Here is a 17,698-nt window from a genome sequence, read left to right on the forward strand (position 1 = left end):
AAAGAAAGAAAGAAAGAAAGAAAGAAAGAAAAGGAAAGAAAGAAAGAAAGAAGGAAGGAAGGGATGGAGGAAGGAAGGAAAGAATCCTTAGTTGGGCTTCTCAGAACTGAAGATGTGTTAAAAGAATTTTCAGACTTATAAAAGAGAGAAAGATGCTGTAAGATGGCATAACATTAAGAACAAGAATTATATCATGTATGTGATTATATATCCATAAAGCTGTTTGAAAAAGAATTATTGTGTCATAACTCCACTTGGATTGGGGGAACAGATATTCCAACGATCTCTGAAGCAGGAAGCCCTGAGAGGGCAGAGAGGTCAGGCCATCAAGTCTAACCCCAAAGCCAGTCTCCTGTAAGGCAAGAAGTGATTTGGGGCAGGACAAGATTCAAGTATCACACAGGCAGCTGTTGTTTAGAGCTGTGGATTGCCTGCTCCTGAGAGGGCTGGCTGCCTCTTCTGCAGGCTTAGCCACCATTACGCCTAGCACAAAGCGCTCACTAAGTGTTTGTTAAGTGGTCTGGGGCAGATATGACCCCAAGCCTTTCCATCTTCAGGAATTCGCCGAGATGCCTGCCACAGCCCCTCTGCTGTCTGCACCCCAGCCTTCACCCTCTTGCGTGGGGAAATGTATGCCGTGCACTGCTGTTGACTGAATCTGTTCTATCAATATTGAGTCCTGGCTCTATGCAAAGCTCTGCAGGAGGGGCTGAAGGAGAAATGTAGGAAAGTCAGACATTGCTCCAACCCTGGAGAAACTCACAATTTCATTTTTTCTCCCCCCCGAGACAGAGTCTTGCTCTGTTGCCCAGGCTGAAGTGCAGTGGTGTGACCTTGGCTCACTGCAACCTCTGCCTATTGGGTTCAAGTCATTCTCCTGCCTCAGCCCCCTGAGTAGCTGGGATTATAGGTGTGTGCCACCATGCCTGGCTAATTTTTGTATTTTTAGTAGAGATGGGGTTTCACCATGTTGGTCAGGCTGGTCTCGAACACCTGACCTTGTGATCCCAAACTGCCTCCCAAAGTGCTGAGATTACAGGTGTGAGCCACGACGCCCAGCCAATTTAATAATAATTTAGAAAACAATGTGGCAAGTCTCAAAAATGCCTCAGCTAAAGTACAAGCAAAGTGCTCCAGGGCTTCAGAGGCCTGAGAGAACACAACTGTAGAGTAGGGAAGAATCAGAGAAGGTATCACAGAAGAGGTGGAATTTTTTTATTTTTTGAGGCAGGGTCTTGCTCTGTTGCCCAGGCTGGAGTGCAGTGGCGCAATCATGGCTCACTGCAGCCTCAACCTCCCAGGCTCAAGCGATCTTCTCACCTCAGCTTCCTGAGTAGCTGGGACTACAAGCACGCACCACTATGCCCAGCTAGTTATTTGTAGTTTTTGGTAGAGGCAGGGTCTCACTATGTTGCCCAGGCTGGTCTCGAACTTCTAAGTTGAAGCTCTCCTCCTTCCTTGGCCTTCCAGAGTGCTTGGATAACAGGCAAGAGCCACTGTGCCTGGCCGAGGTGGAATTTCCCAGGGACCCTTCTCTCTTCTTTGCTGGCATCTACAGACTTCTGCCCATGGCTGTATGTACGCACGGACAGAGTTAGCAATGACTCTGCCAGCAGGTATGATAGGAAGCCTCTTCTGTCACAGGTGAGCCATATTGTTCCCAAATTCCTCTCCTCTCCAAAGTCTGACATCTGAAAGTTCATGAGCGCTTCCTCTCTTTGACTTCAGGTTTTGATCCCTTGGGGTTTGTAATCCAGAAGGGAAGCAAACACTGGTCAGTTTTCAGTCACTTGTCCCACAGCATCAGTGATTACCTCAGATTTCCTCTTGGAGCAGGTTTTGTTAGGATGAGGGGAAAGAGTGTGAGCAGTGCACACCTGGCCAAGGAGGGCGAGGCCCCACCTGGTGGGAGACAGGGAGCACAGAAAGGAGGAGTGGCTGGGGGCTCTCTGAACTTCCCCATCTCATTGCACTACCTGGCCAGGCCATGCATGTCTACACACACTTATGCTTGTCCACTCTTCAGCCTTCCTCCCTCCTTTTCTCTTCCTCTTCCTTTCTCTAACTCTTCTCCTGCTACCTTTTCCCTACCCTTCTTCCAAAGAGGCAGTGAGAACCTCAAAGACATCACATGGCGTCTGTCATGCCCCACCACATTGCCTGGGGCCAGAAGATTGGGAAGGGACGTGCAGGCTGGCAATCCTAAAGCTTCTGTGTTGGCCTGGCATGGTGGCTTACACCTGCAATCCCAGCACTTTGGGAGGCCGAGGCGGGTGGACCACGAGGTCAAGAGATCAAGACCATCCTGACCAACATGGTGAAACCCCGTCTCTACCAAAAATACAAAAATTAGCTGGGCGTGATGACGCGCAGTTGTAGTCCTAGCTACTCTGGAGGCTGAGGCAGGAGAATCGCTTGAACCCAGGAGGTGGAGGTTACAGTGAGCCAAGATCACACCACTGCACTCCAGCCTGGCAATAGAGCAAGACTCAGTCTCAAAAAAAAAAAAAGCTTCTGTGTTGTTGTCCTGGCTTTGCCCCAGCTAAAATGTGTTTTGGTGACCAGACAGACATGCAGCTTTTTCTGTTGGGACCTCAGTTTCCCCTACTTATAGAGTGAGTGGAACTCTGCCTCCACCACCCTTCCACTCAATTGGCTGTGGAGGGAAGAGCACAAGACTTGTTGTCTTTACTATCTGTGGCAGCCTACAGAAGTCACTCAATCTCCCTAGACTTCTGTTTTTCATATGGAAAATGTAGATAATAATAGCCACAAGTTTCTGCAGGGGTCAAGTCAGATAGCCTGTGCTCAGGTGCTCACCTAGCTCCCGGCCTGGCACAAAGCAGGTGTTCAATATGAGTTAACTGAAAGGTTCGTTGAAAAAATTAGGAATCGCAAGTGTGCGTGTTGCACGTGTCACATGTTCCACTGCATCTAGCACGGTGTTGGGTACAAAGTAGACATTTAGTCAATATCCACAGGTCAAATTGAAAACAGAGTGTGGAGAGGTCAGGAATGATTAAATTAGCTCACTTGTGTGTTGACTAACGTCTCCTTTTTCAGGTAATAGACAAGAAATAGTGTGTAAATCTGCTTATCCCCAAAAGGCGTGTGACGTGTGCGGTGAGAGTGAGCTGGGGTCCTCTTCCCCACCCCCAAGCTCGCTGGGCGCTCTAGGACGACTCTCTTCCTCCTGCTGCATTTTGGGGAGCATCCTGCAGACGGCGCTCTCCCATCATCTCAGCCTCAGCCGAACTGGGCTGGGGTAGGGAGCGAAGGGTGCGGGGAAGTGTGAAGGAAAAACAGCCCCACGCGTCACTCACATATTTACATCTGAACTGTCAAAATAGTTATTTTTAAGTCGAGTTCCGTCTGCTGCAGGTTTAAAACTGAGCGGCGCGGAGGCGGGGGCGCCCTGCTGTGGAGGGGAGGCGGCGGGCGCGGCGGCCTGAGTGCGCGTGCGCAGTGCACCTCGCCGGCTGCCTCAGGGGTCCCCCGGCCGAGCGGGAAGCTCCTGGGGCAATGTGGGCGCGGAGATGTGCATGTGGAAGACCGGCTCTTCCTTTGGCCACTTTGCACCTAGCTGGGGAGCTGCGTAAACTGTTGGCGTCCGCATGGTCTGCCATTCCTGGTTCTCCACGGTGATGGGCGGCTTTCTCCTGAATCATAGGAAGCACGCATGCCATTCCAGGAGGGAGATCTGCCCTGTTCTTACCTCCTCTGACTTCGGTTGTCTACCCCTACCCAACTCTCCCACCCCGTCCCTGACAACCCTCCGTCTGGAAGTTTTCCATAGCCTCCCTCTATACTTCCTAGTTACAACTGGGGTCCATGCCCATCTCTAAAACAAGACTTCATGGGCTCCATTCAGATCCGGGTCTGATTTGAGGATGCTCCTCCCGCCCAACCGTCTGCAGCACAGCCCTTCCTAAGAGGGAAGGAGCTGGGGGCTTCTACGGGAGCTGGTCAGCGCTTGGGCGGGCCTGAAGCTGAGGACCCTTGGGTGTGCAAGCAGCAGAGAGAATGACTTGGCCTTCTATGTGGCAAGAATTCATTTTTCTCTGCAAAGTGAGGAGCCTGCTGGTTTGACACTCAGGATGCTTCTTTCTCGGTCTCTCGATTGCTCTCTCAGGGGCAGTGGGATTGGAGACAGACGCTGGCTGGCCCTGTTGCCATTAATATGTGTCCCAGCCCTGTCCAATGTCTGCTCTGTAATGAGTAGTGTTTCGGAATGTCACCTCTGTTAATGGGGAAGCGGCACCTGTGCACAGCCGGAACCACCTCTCTGTCTTCATTAGGCAGTCCGCGGCCTAGCTGCCGGCTGCCCTCGCTGGGTGACAGATGATGGGGATGAGGAGTGAGAGCAGCAGCCTCCTGCTGTCCAGGATTCATTCCCAGACAATGACCCCAAATGCCTGTCCCTGCTTCCCCCACCCCCCCAACATCAAAATAGACAGCCGAGAAAAATGCCCTTCTCGGGCAAGGTGCGGCAAGGACAGATAATAGCTAAAAAGCATGCTAAGGAGGGTAGAGGAGTCATTTCCAGAAACAGAGACCTGCGCTAGCCATTGTGATCTCTGGTTTAGATTGCATTTGGGGGTCTCTTCCTCCCCCTACCCCAGCTATCTCCACAGGCCACCTTTTATGCCTCTTCTAATAAATCTGTCCACCATGCAAAAGTCACAGTGTGAGGGCATAATGGTTGTTCTAATTCCAGATTTCCCTCTAGCCCAGACCTGCATATTGCCTCCCAGCAAAATCCTGATCCTTTTAAATCTCAGCCCTCATATCTGCCTGACACAATGCAGCATCGAAATGAGCCAAGCCACAAAAGGTCCTGAGACATTAACAGGGCTTCAGAGGACCCCTACCATCATGATAAGATCAGTCTTTGAAACACCACCAGCATGGATATCATATTCTTCTGGTTCAGTTCAACGTACCCACCCTCCCCACAAGGCTGTGTTAAGATAGTTGTAGCATCTCCTTCATCTCCTCCGCTGCCCAAGCAAATTAAACTGGACCAGAAGTGTCCTTCCATACTCTCTAGGTCATTGGAGGTGGAGGTGGGTTGGGGCCACCTGTGGAGGGTAGGGGATGGTGGTGATGATCACTTGGAATTGCCTGAGGCAACTATCTGATCCAGAAGCTGCATGGATAGCTGGTTACTTGACTGGGGTTGGTGGTGGAAGTGGCTTCCTGTTGCCAGGCCCTCACTTTGAAAGGCTCTGAGGGAGCCATGTGGAGATCTGGACTTTTCCCATGACCTCTCTTCCCTGTCTCAGGGAAGGGCACCTCTGTCTACTGAGATATTCAAGCCAGAAATCTGACTCATTCCTGACACTCTCCACCCCACCCTCGATCGGTCACCAAATTCTCAAATCCTGTTGGCTCTCCCTCCTAAATCTCCCTCAAATCTATTTCTCTTCATCCCCACCTAGTTACTTAGTCCAAGCCAGCATCTTTTCTCACCTTGCTCTCCAGTCTACCACCCTCTCTCTCATGCTATGCCAGCCTCCCTGACTTTCTTGCCATTCCAGGAACACACACATGGTCCTCCCTGACTATCCAGTCAAAATCAAAGTGCTTTCCTCCCAAGCCCTTCCCTGTCACATCAGTCTGTCTCCTTATCACATTCTGAAAGGTTCTTGTTCACTCCATTTGCTTGTTTGTCTGCTTTTCCCTCCTAGGACATAAGCTCCAGGAGGGCAGGAACCTCATTTGCTTTATTTAACCTTGTATTCACAGCACCAAGAATAGTGCAAGGCATGTGGTAGGGTTCAGGAAATATTTGTTGAATGAATGAAGGAATGGTTTGCTGCAACCTAACGATATTCCTGTACCCAGTCCTGCACCCTTCCTCTCATCCCCTCCATAGCACCTCGAGGGCTCTTTCTCAAAGATAACTGTCATAGCATCACTCGCTAGCTCCAAGCTTTTTGGTAACAGGATTGGCAAAATGTTGACAACAGTTGAAGCAGGGTGAGGAGTATATGTGGGTTTCATTATGCTTTGACTTTACTTGCTTGTAATTGACTTATGTTTGTTTTAAATGTTTTAAAATTATGGAAACAAAAAACCTTCCGTGGCTCCCACTGTCCTTAAGATAAAGCCTAAGAGCTCCTTATCCTGCTTCCTAGGACTTTTGCTGTCTGGCCCCCTGCCAGTCTTCCAGCCTTACCCATTGCCAGTCACCCAATTGCCTTCCACAGTCGGTATCCTCAGGAAACATCCACACTTCTCCTTAGTACCGGGAACTGTTATAATGCTCTGGGACAGTTGTTTGTTTCCAATTCATGAGTATGGAATTGACTAGACAACTGTATGGCTGCTAGAAGACCAGGTCAATTTGGAGATCCTCCTGTAGGTACAGTCTATGTATCGGCCATGAGAGTTTCCATCTCAGTCTCATTCCTTCTCCATTTTATGCTGCTACTTTTTCTGTCTTCTTTTGCTTCTACTTTTATTATCTTTCTGTGACTGTCTTCAGATCCCTGCTGGTACAGAGTCTCCTTTAAGCCATGGGAATTATACACTCCTGGATTTTAAGGACAGGAATGGATGTCCCACAATGTCCTCGCCATCTTGGTTTGTGTGGTCTCCTATTTCATGACATTGCTCCTTGCCATGTGTACCACAGTGGAAACCCATTCCCTTGAGTGTGCACTCTGTCTCTGTCTCTGTCTCTCTCTCTCAAATGTTCTTTTGAGAAAAAGCAGATCCTGACTGGCCTTTATTATGAGAAGCTGCTTTCAGTTTCCCTGAGTTTCCAGGTAAAGGGGTGAGCTATGATATCAAATGAGATGGGAAGATGCCCCAATCATGAGTGATGTCCCCTCATTAGCAAGAATCCCAGTGCAGGACCCCAGAGCCATTTTGTCGTACTGGGGCCTTACTCACAGTTCACACTTGTGAGCGCTTACTGTGAGCACTTACAGAAAACAGTGTTTTTAGCTCCCTGAGATGTGTTAACTCAGTCCTTAAAAATTCTGGAAGGAATGTAGTGTTATGACTACGTTTCCATTTCACAGATGTGAAAGCCAGGGTCCAGCTAGTAAGTGACATAAATAGAGGCAGTGATACAAAAATCCAAGATACAACCAGAGGCAGTATGACCCTGGAGCCTGTTCTCCCAACCACTCTGAAATTGCCTCTCAACGTCCCCTGGGGCTTCCTGAGCTCCAGATTAATGACTCCGGTAATGGAAAGCCTCCCAGCATCTCCTCCACTACTGTTCATTATCATTTCACAGAGACTGGGGTGAGGGACCCACCTGGTCTCCCTCCCTGCCTTCTTTCTCCCATCCTGCCCTGCCTTGCTAGATTATTCTTCCTGACAGCCCTGAACAACCTCCTTCAGAGGCCTGAAGGGTGGCAACCCATCCTCAGCTGCAGAGGGCCCCAGACCTGAAGGATCCTGGAACCTGAAGGCATCTGTGGGCCTAAACACCCTCAGGGAAATCCTGAAGCTGTCTGCAAGCTAGTTCCACCATATCCATCCACTTTGCTGAAGCCAGCCTGGTCTCATCCCCACTTCTACCCCCAAGCCTTGTTCACGATATGCCTTTGCCTACAATGCCCATCCTTCTGCTTCCTGCCAATCCAGACCTTACCTGTTCTTTAGGTCCCACTCTGAGTTCTACCTCCTCCAGGAAGCTTTCCCTGAACAACACCACCCCCAGCCAGGGGAGATTTTTCTCTGTTTCTGATCTTCTTCGGCATTTATGGCCACCACTGTATTGGTATTTGATTATGAACTTTCACTTCTTACCTTTGCGCATGTGTGTTTCTGGTTGGTTTCTCCATCTAGAATGTAATCCGTTTGAAGAACTGCATCTTATATGTTTATCTATTCCTGTAGGTTGTCCAAAATTTCCTGCATGTGGTTTATGTATCATAAATCTCTGTATGCAGGACTCACAGGATACCAGGAAAGGAGCCCCCAAGCTCTTGATTTACTGGCATCAAAGGTCTGATTTGCCTTCATGACAGGACAGGAGGCTAGGACCATTTAGGTTTTAAGCAGCAGCTCAGAAAATAGGGCAGATGGATATCTTCCTAACTTTGTATAGCAGGGAAAGTGTTCCTTTATTTTTATTTTTATTTTTTTTTTTGAGACGGAGTCTTGCTCTGTCGCCCAGGCTGGAGTGCAGTGGCCGGATCTCAGCTCACTGCAAGCTCCGCCTCCCGGGTTCACGCCATTCTCCTGCCTCAGTCTCCCGAGTAGCTGGGACTACAGGCGCCCGCCACCTCGCCTGGCTAGTTTTTGTATTTTTTAGTAGAGACGGGGTTTCACCATGTTAGCCAGGATGGTCTCGATCTCCTGACCTGGTGATCCGCCCGTCTCGGCCTCCCAAAGTGCTGGGATTACAGGCTTGAGCCACCGCGCCCGGCCGGAAAGTGTTCCTTTAAGTGTACTCTTCATGGCAGTCCAGTGTGTAAAGCAGGTGAGGGTGGAGTCGTTCTGGCTCCCCTGGAGTGGAGCTGCTCTGTGTCCCCCACCCTTCCATGGCAGCTCCAGGCACTGCGGAGGAGACCTTGGGACTGGAGTATCAGAGTTCTAAAAATTGCTAGGAAAAAATCACGTCTGACTCCAGATTAAAAGAATTTATTAATTTGGATTATTGAAAGGAGAAATTATAGGCACTCATTTTATTAAAAGCATTTTTGCTATTATGTTTATAGAATGGCAATTAGGCAGCATTTTCCCCTTTGTTATACACATTTGTTGGTTTTTTTCCCTCCATCAACCTTGTTCATGCCTCATGCTTTTGAAGGGAAGATGCTTCTGCCAGAACCTTCAGTGCATTTGAGTAAAGGTTCTGTTTACTCTTTAATTTACCCTATTACACCAGCAGCTCCTTGAGAGTGGAGTCTACTGGGCTCTACTCGTTTCCTCATCTGCAGCCTTGCAGGGTGCCTGGTATGTAGTAGGTGCTCAGTAACTGAACTCCCAAGGGGTTTGAGTCTTTAATTATACAGCCACCTCTCAATGAGCTAGACCCGGCTCACGAGCTCTGCGGATGATCCATGGTGAATTTTAATGTGGCGTTGGCATCCTCCTGCTGCTCAGCTTAAGCCTGAGCCACTTCTCTGTCCTCCCCCTCCCCACCTCCCCGCTTCCCCTGCCCAGCTGGCGTGGGCTCAGAGAATATTAGTTAATTTTAATATTAGCCTAGGAAAGATTAATTAGGAAAGCAAATTTGCTCTAAAAGGTGTAATTAATTCCGAAGCCAAACAGAAGAGAGTTACGGATTATCTGCATTGCTGCTGCCTTCAAGTAGTGTGGATAATCAAGGGTTGACTAGACAAGTGCAGAATAATTTTTAAAGTGTCAGTGCTGTGTAGACCAAACTCCATATGGTTCCTTATGTAAGCAGGCTCATGCCTGAGACAAAAGATTTGTACTGAGATGGTGCCTATGCAAGTAAAGTGAAGAAACACATAATCAGCCATCCTGTTGTGGCTATTCTGCCTTCTAAATCATTCATGAATCGTGTATCTTCCTCTCTACTCCTCCCCCAAAATGGAATCATCTCTTTTTTAGACTGTTGTAATAACCTCCAAGGAGTCCTGTAGCCTCCAGACTGTTCTTTACCAATTCATCCTCCACTCAATATCAAACTCGGTGTAATTATACCATGAGCTACTTATAAACCTCTACATGTGTCCAGAGGTGAAGGCAGAGCCCTTAGCATGGCACACCAGATCCTTCACAACTTGTAAGGATCCACCTATTCAACCTGACTCATTTCTCATCTCTCTTACCACGTCCTAGAATGTCTGTCCCCAGCCCGTTGTTCATAGGGCAAACTTGCTCATCCTGGAAGTCTCAGCTTCAATGTACCTTTGGACCCTTACGGTTCAGATGCTGGGCTCCTGCAGCATTCCTTTAACACTTTATCTTATTTTTTGTAGCTATTTGTTTCCTTTTCTCTTTAAGGAGACAGCGAGCTCCTTGAAAGAGGGGCTATAGCTTTTGCATCTTTGTATTCTCCTCTACCTCTCCTTGATTTAGGCCAAGCATAACCCCTATCCCACAGGAGATGATCAATAAATAATTTTTGAAAGAAATTGATCAGCTAATGATTTCAACAATGATGCCAACCAGATCAGCTCAGTGAAACCCAAACTTCTCCCTTTTCCCTCCAGTCAGTAGTAAATTCGGCCTGAAATATCTGGGGAAATGCCTCCGCTTTCCACTTTCTTTTGCCTGCATAGTGGAGACTCAGAGGCAGGTGGCTTCAGGAGAAAAGTTATCTGAGAATGGTGAGTGATGCGGGCTTTAGACTGACAGCTGCTGATCTTTGCTTTAGTTGATTTCTCCTTTTGCAAATGGTTATTGGCAATTGAAACTGCAAATCTACTATCTTCTCCCCTATGTAAATTGCATTTACATTTAAATTGTGCATTCTTCCAAAGAATGGGGTTAGTAAATAACTTGAAGATTAAATTTGAGGAGAGGAAATTGTGCCCCATGTCAAACCTGAGACTGAAGTGACATCTGGCTTTTACTATTTCCGTTATTTCAGTTTAATAACAGCATGTGGCATTAAGGGAAGAGAAATTGGATCTACATTTTAATGAAAGGAGGAAGCTCTCAGGGTTTAGATACCTTATCATGTTGAATACATAGTCAATTGGCAATTAAAACTTGCTTCCCTCAAGAAATGGAATAAAATATCTTTGCAGCCATGGGGAGAGTGAAAAACAAAAAACAAGCTAATGCTCAGGACTGCACAGATAAAACTGAGGGAGATGGTGTGCTGCAAACAATTAAACCAAATATTTCAGGATAGCACAGAGTACAGGAATTCATAAATGGAATAATGCTGACAATAGAATCATAACTATGCTGGTGGATTTTCAAGAGAATAATTTCAAGCAGAATAGTTTGCACATGATATAGGGTTCAACCCATAGATGCTGATTGAAATCATCTGATTTAATCCTTTTCCACCTAGCTTGTTTTAAACCCCAGAGATTTAACCAAGAAAATATTCTAGAAATGTCTGTTTCATCCCAATAGTCTAACTGTTTAAATGGAAGCAGTTCCACCTGCTGGCTGCTTTTTTGTTGAAAGCAATTCTGGGAAATGTAAACAAAATGCTTGTGCATCCTAATAACCCAAGCCTATCATTTATTTGCTTTGATGGAAACAAATGTGTCAATTTTCAAAGTCTTTGTTTGGTGAATGCAATGTTTGGATGTTGGTAAATGTTTGCATTACATGTTTGTTTGAAAACTGATGCTCTATTCAGAAACTGTGGAGCCATAGCCCTCGGAGCCACAGCCTGGGAGGCTCAATAGCTTTCATAATCATCCACCCAAAGACGTTCAGCTCTTTCCCAGAATCTGGAAAGGACTGCAACTATAGACTCCCGTGAGCAAGTGTAAATGAGATGAAGCCTCCTGAGGAAGATACTGGATGTGGGAACTTTCTGGGGCTAGGGCTCATGAGTAGAATAATGGAAAACATTTATATAATGCTTTCTATGTGCCAAGTACTTTATGTGTATTATAACTCATTGAATAACATAGCCCTTTGAAACAGGTGCCATTTTTATTACCCCCCAGTATGGACAAAGAAGAGGAGACACAGTGAAATTAGTAACTTACCTTATGTGATGTCACCCAGCTGGGAAATGACAGAACTGGGATTTGACTCTAAGCAGGCTGGCTCCCCTGTCCTCTTCACCCCTTTCGGATCATTCCCTCTATCCCTGCAATTTAATGAAGGCATTGCTTTTTCTCACAGTTACATTTTGTCTTGCACACGTCTTTAAAATCTAAGCAGTCTTTCTTGAAAGATGCAGGCTAATAGTCTCAGAGATCTTTCCTTAAACAAAATAAGGCAACACCAAGTAGGTTTTTGCAATGTAGGTGATAATATCTGTCTCAGTTGTCTTATAAAAGTGTCCAGAGGATGAAATGAGATGATACGAAAATGCTTTGAAAAGGGCAAATCCATCAAACTTCTGCAATGTATTATTATTTATCTGCCTTCCATCCTGATTTCTTGTTTTCTTAAATGAATAATCCTTAACAAATTAATATAGGTTTCTTCCACTCTCCTATTTTCCCTGGAGTATATGGTCAAATTGCCCAACTACTAGTATGGGCCTTTTGATGGGTGGTCTAGACACTTGAGTTTGTTTGATTTCTCCTTTCTCTTCCTGGTTTCTTGACACCATTTGGTTTGGTAGCAGCTCCTTCCTTGCTGTGCATAATGATAACTTCTCTGCATCTCTTGACATTTTATCATGGCAGTGTGCCTATGAAGTCGACCAGTACCTCCTTCTGTTTGAACTTAGGTTCAATTAATCATCTGATTTGCACATCAATCTGTTGCTATGGGGGTTACTGATGTCACACTGTCAGTATTATGATTACCATAATATCTAACAGGCAAAAAGGGACTGGTTGCTAGTGGAAACCTCAGGGTGAAACTCACCCAGCTTTAGTAACCAACTCGATTGCATAGACTTTAGATAACCATGTGAAGGGGTAAGTGAATTAATCATCCAGTTGGATTCCATTTGAATATTTTTCTTCCATATGTGTGTTCCCTCTAGGCAATTGTCTAGTGTCACTTGAAATTGATGAGGGCTCTATTGGAGGTTATTTTTGGGAAGCTGGTGAAACAACAGACAGCTGTTCTCAGGAACAAATGTCATAGGATCTGCCGAAGCTAGCTTCCAGTAAAAAAGAAAGAAAAAAAATTCTGAGGTGCTGAGGGGCATTGTCCTTTTTCTTCCTAGCATTAGTTTGTTTCCCACTGGCCTAAAAGTGGTAAGTCAGTTTCCCAAACACATAGAAAAGGAGGAAACTAACATTTACTAGGTACCTACTATGTGTGCTAGAATGTGACTCTCTTTAAAGCATCGCTTTAAAGTAGAGAACTGTCAAACTAGGTATTCCAGAACAACCCTATTATATATAACAATTCATGACTTTTTCTAGCTTGCATACAGTGTTCTTCCTAATTGGACATTGATTGATCACCAACAAAAGCAAAGTCATTATTTAAAATTGGTCTAGATCCTCCTACGCTGAATAATTATCTTGCTGTTGTTTTCACTGCAGTATTAAAAAGCCTTGAAACATGATAGAAATGTGGTACAATAAACTCCAAAATTAAAAAATCTCTGTTAAAAGGTTTGACAAATGGGTCTGTCTTTTTGCGAAATGGGTCTGTCTTTTTGCGGATTTTGTTACGTAGGTAGAAGGGTCAACTCTGGGAGATCAAGGGATCAACTGGATAAAACTGATTGAACTTGAGGTTGTGCAGATTTGGAAAGCCATATCAAGATTTGCATAAATCTATATGAATCAATTTGTGTGCCAGAGAATGAATAGCTGACTTTTTTTCAAATGCCAATTCAGCAATTACTAAGTCTGCTGGCGGTTAATTAAAAACTACCATCTTGCTATGTTCAGAGTTAAATTACAAGTGTGAAAGCTGCTACTGTTTGCAATAACTGAATGCTCTGTACTCTCTGTCCTGTCATCAAAAGGAGGGCAGGGATAAATAACTTTTATTTAACTCCAAAAAAAAAAAAAAACCAAAACCTCTCAGCTCTTTCATATTTAATTAAGTTCTTATCTTCTCAGAGCTTGAGTTTTACTCAGAGTTCCTGAGCAGTAATGGAAATATCTGTTTATTTTGTCCAGAAGATTTTTCTCATATTCATTGAACAGAACAGTTATAAATAATTGAGCCCTAAAGATACTGGGGAAAGTGACACCCATCCAAAGTTTTATATTGGAGGCAACTAATCCCAGAAGGGATTTATGGCAGAAGTAGAAAGTGCTGATTTTTGCTTTATTGCCTGTGCACCTAGGAGGTTGGGGAGATAGGGTTATAAACACTTACATGGATTGGTAACATTTTAGTACTTATTTGTAAGGTTGTCTTAATGCATTTAATGTTTTGCTATTTCAAGGATTCTACCATCAGAAAAGAGGCCAAACTTCTATCACCATGGTGGATGTGAAGTGTCTGAGTGACTGCAAATTGCAGAACCAACTTGAGAAGCTTGGATTTTCACCTGGCCCAATACTACGTATGTACAGTATGCAGCAAATATTAGAGACTTGTCATTTATGGTTTATAAACAACTTACAATAGAAGGAACATATGCAATAAAACCATTAAAATAGAAATAGGAACATAGAGAAAACAGAAAACCACAAAGAGGGAAGAGGCAATAAATATACCCAAATCCTATTTACAGATTAGGATTGGGTGTTTGTCTTACTGCAACCTCTGCCTCCCAGATTCAAGGGAGTCTCCTGCCTTAGCCTCCCAAGCAGCTGGGATTACAGGCATACACCACCACACCGAGCTAATGATTTTGTATTTTGTAGAGACGGGATTTCACCACGTTAGTCAGGCTTGTCTCAAACTTCTGACCTCAAGTAATCCACCTGCTTGGCCTCCCAAAGTGCTGGAATTACAGGTGTGAGCCACCACACCCAGCCCATGGATTGGGTGTTTTTCATCAGTGAAAAACCAGTTACTCTTTATTACGTGGTTCAGTTTTTTTGTTTTGTTTTTAGTATGTAGACCTTGTTAACTATTTATTTATTATCTATATTCCCCATAGATAGGATGCACAGCCTTGTCAGTCTTCTCAGATGTGTCCAATGCCTGACTTGTGGTTAATCCATACAGGTATCACCTAAGTGTTTGTGGAGACGAAGGAAGGAGTTGAACAGCTGCGAGTCTACCTCGTTTAAAAAGTCATAATTGGGCAGGGTGCAGTGGCTCATACCTACAATCTCAGCACTGTGGGAGGCCAAGGCGGGTGGATCACTTGAGGTCAGGAGTTCAAGACCAGCCTGGCCAACATAGCAAAACCTGTCTCTACTAAAAATACAAAAATTGGCCGAGTGTAGTGGTGCACACCTGTGGTCCCAGCTGCTGGAGGGGCTGAGGCAGGAGAATCGCTTGAATCTGGGAGGCAGAGGCTTCAGTGAGCTGAGATCATGCTACTGCACTCTAGCTTGGGAGGCAGAGTGAGACCCTGTCTCAAAAAAAAAAAAAAAAGCCATAATTAACCAATAATGTAAGGGATAAGAATAAAAATCTGAGTTACAAAATACCTTGAACCCAGTAGGCTCATATACAAAAAACAGAACAATTTAATTTGTTCTCCAAATTCTTCCTCAGCTTCCACCAGAAAGTTGTATGAAAAAAAGTTAGTACAATTGTTGGTCTCACCTCCCTGTGCACCACCTGTGATGAATGGACCCAGAGAGCTGGACGGAGCTCAGGACAGTGATGACAGCGAAGGTACCGTCATAAGCTGTACTGCTAGATAGCAACTTTGCACTTATTAATACCTTGTCCGGCATGATTTATGCAGCTTTAAACGGTGTGCAGCCTGACCCGTGAAATAGCCATGTGGCCTCTTTGCACAGAGAGCCTGGAAAATAGGCCCCTGGGCTATAAAAGGAATCTGTAACTTCACATCTGTATTCACGCCAGTGACTTGACTGGGTGGCAAGTTGGGGGAATGACTGCTCAACGTGCATGTCCTTTTACTAACTAGAGTCAAATGTGTGGTGATGCCTTAAAATCAGAAATTCCTACAGGTAAATTCTAGGCCTCCTTTGAGGTCTCACCCTCTGCTTTGCGTCAGTCGATAAATCTGACCATTATTTTGGGGGGATTAAATGATTTTATGCCTATTAAGAAAGATGAACCACAGTGACGGCTCCCACCTACATGTAATCCTAGCACTTTGGGAGGCCAAGGCAGGTGGAGCACCTGAGGTCAGGAGTTTGAGACCAGCCTGACCAACATGGTGAAACCTCGTCTCTATGAAAAATACAAAAATTAGCTGGGCGTGGTGGCACGCACCTTTAATCCCAGCTACCTGGGAGGCTGAGGCAGGAGAATCACTTGAACCAGGGAGGCGGAGGTTGCAGTGAGCCAAGATCACACCACTGTATTCCAGCCCAGTGGACAGAGCAAGACTCTGTCAAAAAAAAAAAAGAAGATGAACCAGATTATATCTCCCTGAAACCCCTCCTATGCTGACTGCCCTCCTGATTTATATGACAACTGACAGCAGCTGGTCTCTTTCAGGTCACAGAATGTGTAGGGACCGGGGTCTCCAGGATCTCTGGGCTTTGCTGACATTGGCCTCTGCTCTGGGTACACCATTCTCCTGCAGTGGTTTCTAGCTTCAGGGATCTTAGGGGAAGAGCTTGGAGATTCCCACAGTACATTCAAGGCGTTTCCATTCAACAAATATTTATCAGGAGTTCTCTATGAGCCACAGTAAAATGACAGGAACTACCATTTATTGAAGGCCACCAGTGCAACCTGGGCCAAATGCCCATCGTCCCATTTAACTCTCACAGCACTTGGCAGAAGCTCAGAGAGGCCAAGTGACTGGCCCAGCATCACTGAGCTCAGAAGCAGCCCCAGAAGATAAGCATGCATTAGCATGGGCCATGCAGAGCAGGACCAATCTGTCTTCATCACCACTCTGTGTCCAGCTCCTGGAACAGTTCCAGGCACATACCGGAACTCGGTGTATGTTTGTTGGATGAAAGAAAGTGAGAGAACTGAGATTTGTACCCAGTCTGGCTCTCCAGATGTTGCCCTTTCCACTCCATACCCTACATTTTTCTCATAATTTCTATTGTGAGGATGAACACATTACATTTTTTTTTATTGTGTCTGATCTACAAGAAAAGGACAGTATCATATAGTTCAAATTAAAAACTGGATAAACTATGCAAGTGCCTGGGGCCCTCTGAAAAATCCCCTTATCCCGACATTGGAGGTGGCACAGATACTGAAAGCTTTCCCCAGGGGTTTAGCACTGCTGGCCTCACTTGAAAAGGATGGCAAGGTTTAGGGATAAACTTCACTGGCCCTTGAGCAGGCAGTTAGCACGGGGGTACTTCAGGGAAAGTGGCTACCCCAGGCCTCTCCGGGTTGTAGATTGTGTTCAGAGTCCTGTCCCGGATCCAAGCCTGCTTCTGTTTCCTGCCCTGGGGAGGGCCTCAAGGGACCAAACCAGCACTCTGGTGAAAAGCAGTGCCAGGTTTAAGATCTCAAAACTGCTCACGACTGCCCAGGACTTCAGGTTAAAGCTATAAAACCAAGCTGTTGTGGTCTCAGTCCCCGCCATCCTGGGTCCCAGCATGTAGCCCTCCACAGAATTGCACTGATGCTAGGGCTAGGAGAAAATTGGTCCTTCCGTTTGTAAGGTTTGCCACTGCTTTAGATTGTGCCTCCCTGATCTAAGCTAACTACGGGCCATCAGGTCGAGGTGGAAGTGTTGATTCAGTCCTACCTTTGTAATGCAATTCTGTGGTTGCCACACGTAGAAAACCTAGTTCTCCGAGTTAGGCTTGAACCAGATATTTGAATTTGTTCATTGGAAAAGTCTCATAGCCACTGGTACCATTAGAGTGGAGGAGTGGTAATGAACTGGAGTGGGGCATCCTATGGACTCAGGCTTCTCCTTTCATGGAAACACCTAGTCCTGGAATAAGCTTGTAGTGGGGGTGGAGGTGCAGGGAGCCCTAGACCTGAGGCTGAGCATGAGGTCATCCAAACAATCAGTGGGTTTGATTTTTCTCATTTTTACTCATTGACTGTCTTGTCGGTGGGCAGACATAACTTTAATTATCTAACTGCTTTCAAACTTTCCAATTCTTTTTTTTTTTTTTTT

The 17,698-nt window shown here is 45.7% G+C and overlaps 1 protein-coding gene across 5 annotated transcripts in view; it reads left to right on the forward strand.

Annotated features, from left to right (window-relative positions):
* Positions 1-17,698, forward strand: part of LEMD1 (LEM domain containing 1) — a 64,036-nt gene that overhangs the window by 16,159 nt on the left and 30,179 nt on the right. For 2 of the 5 annotated variants that reach the window (XM_011957735.1, XM_011957737.1), the window contains exons 1-3: positions 12,410-12,506; positions 13,946-14,065; positions 15,175-15,297. In XM_011957735.1, the coding sequence (XP_011813125.1) occupies positions 13,984-14,065; positions 15,175-15,297 (205 nt within the window). In that variant the 5' untranslated portion in view covers positions 12,410-12,506; positions 13,946-13,983. Of the gene's footprint in view, positions 1-12,409; positions 12,507-13,945; positions 14,066-15,174; positions 15,298-17,698 lie in introns of those variants that run through there. The other 3 variants (XM_011957736.1, XM_011957739.1, XM_011957738.1) reach the window with 2 other exon arrangements.

Source organism: Colobus angolensis, unplaced genomic scaffold (genome assembly GCF_000951035.1).
Source record: "Colobus angolensis palliatus isolate OR3802 unplaced genomic scaffold, Cang.pa_1.0 Scaffold449, whole genome shotgun sequence".
Classification (NCBI taxonomy): domain Eukaryota; kingdom Metazoa; phylum Chordata; class Mammalia; order Primates; family Cercopithecidae; genus Colobus; species Colobus angolensis.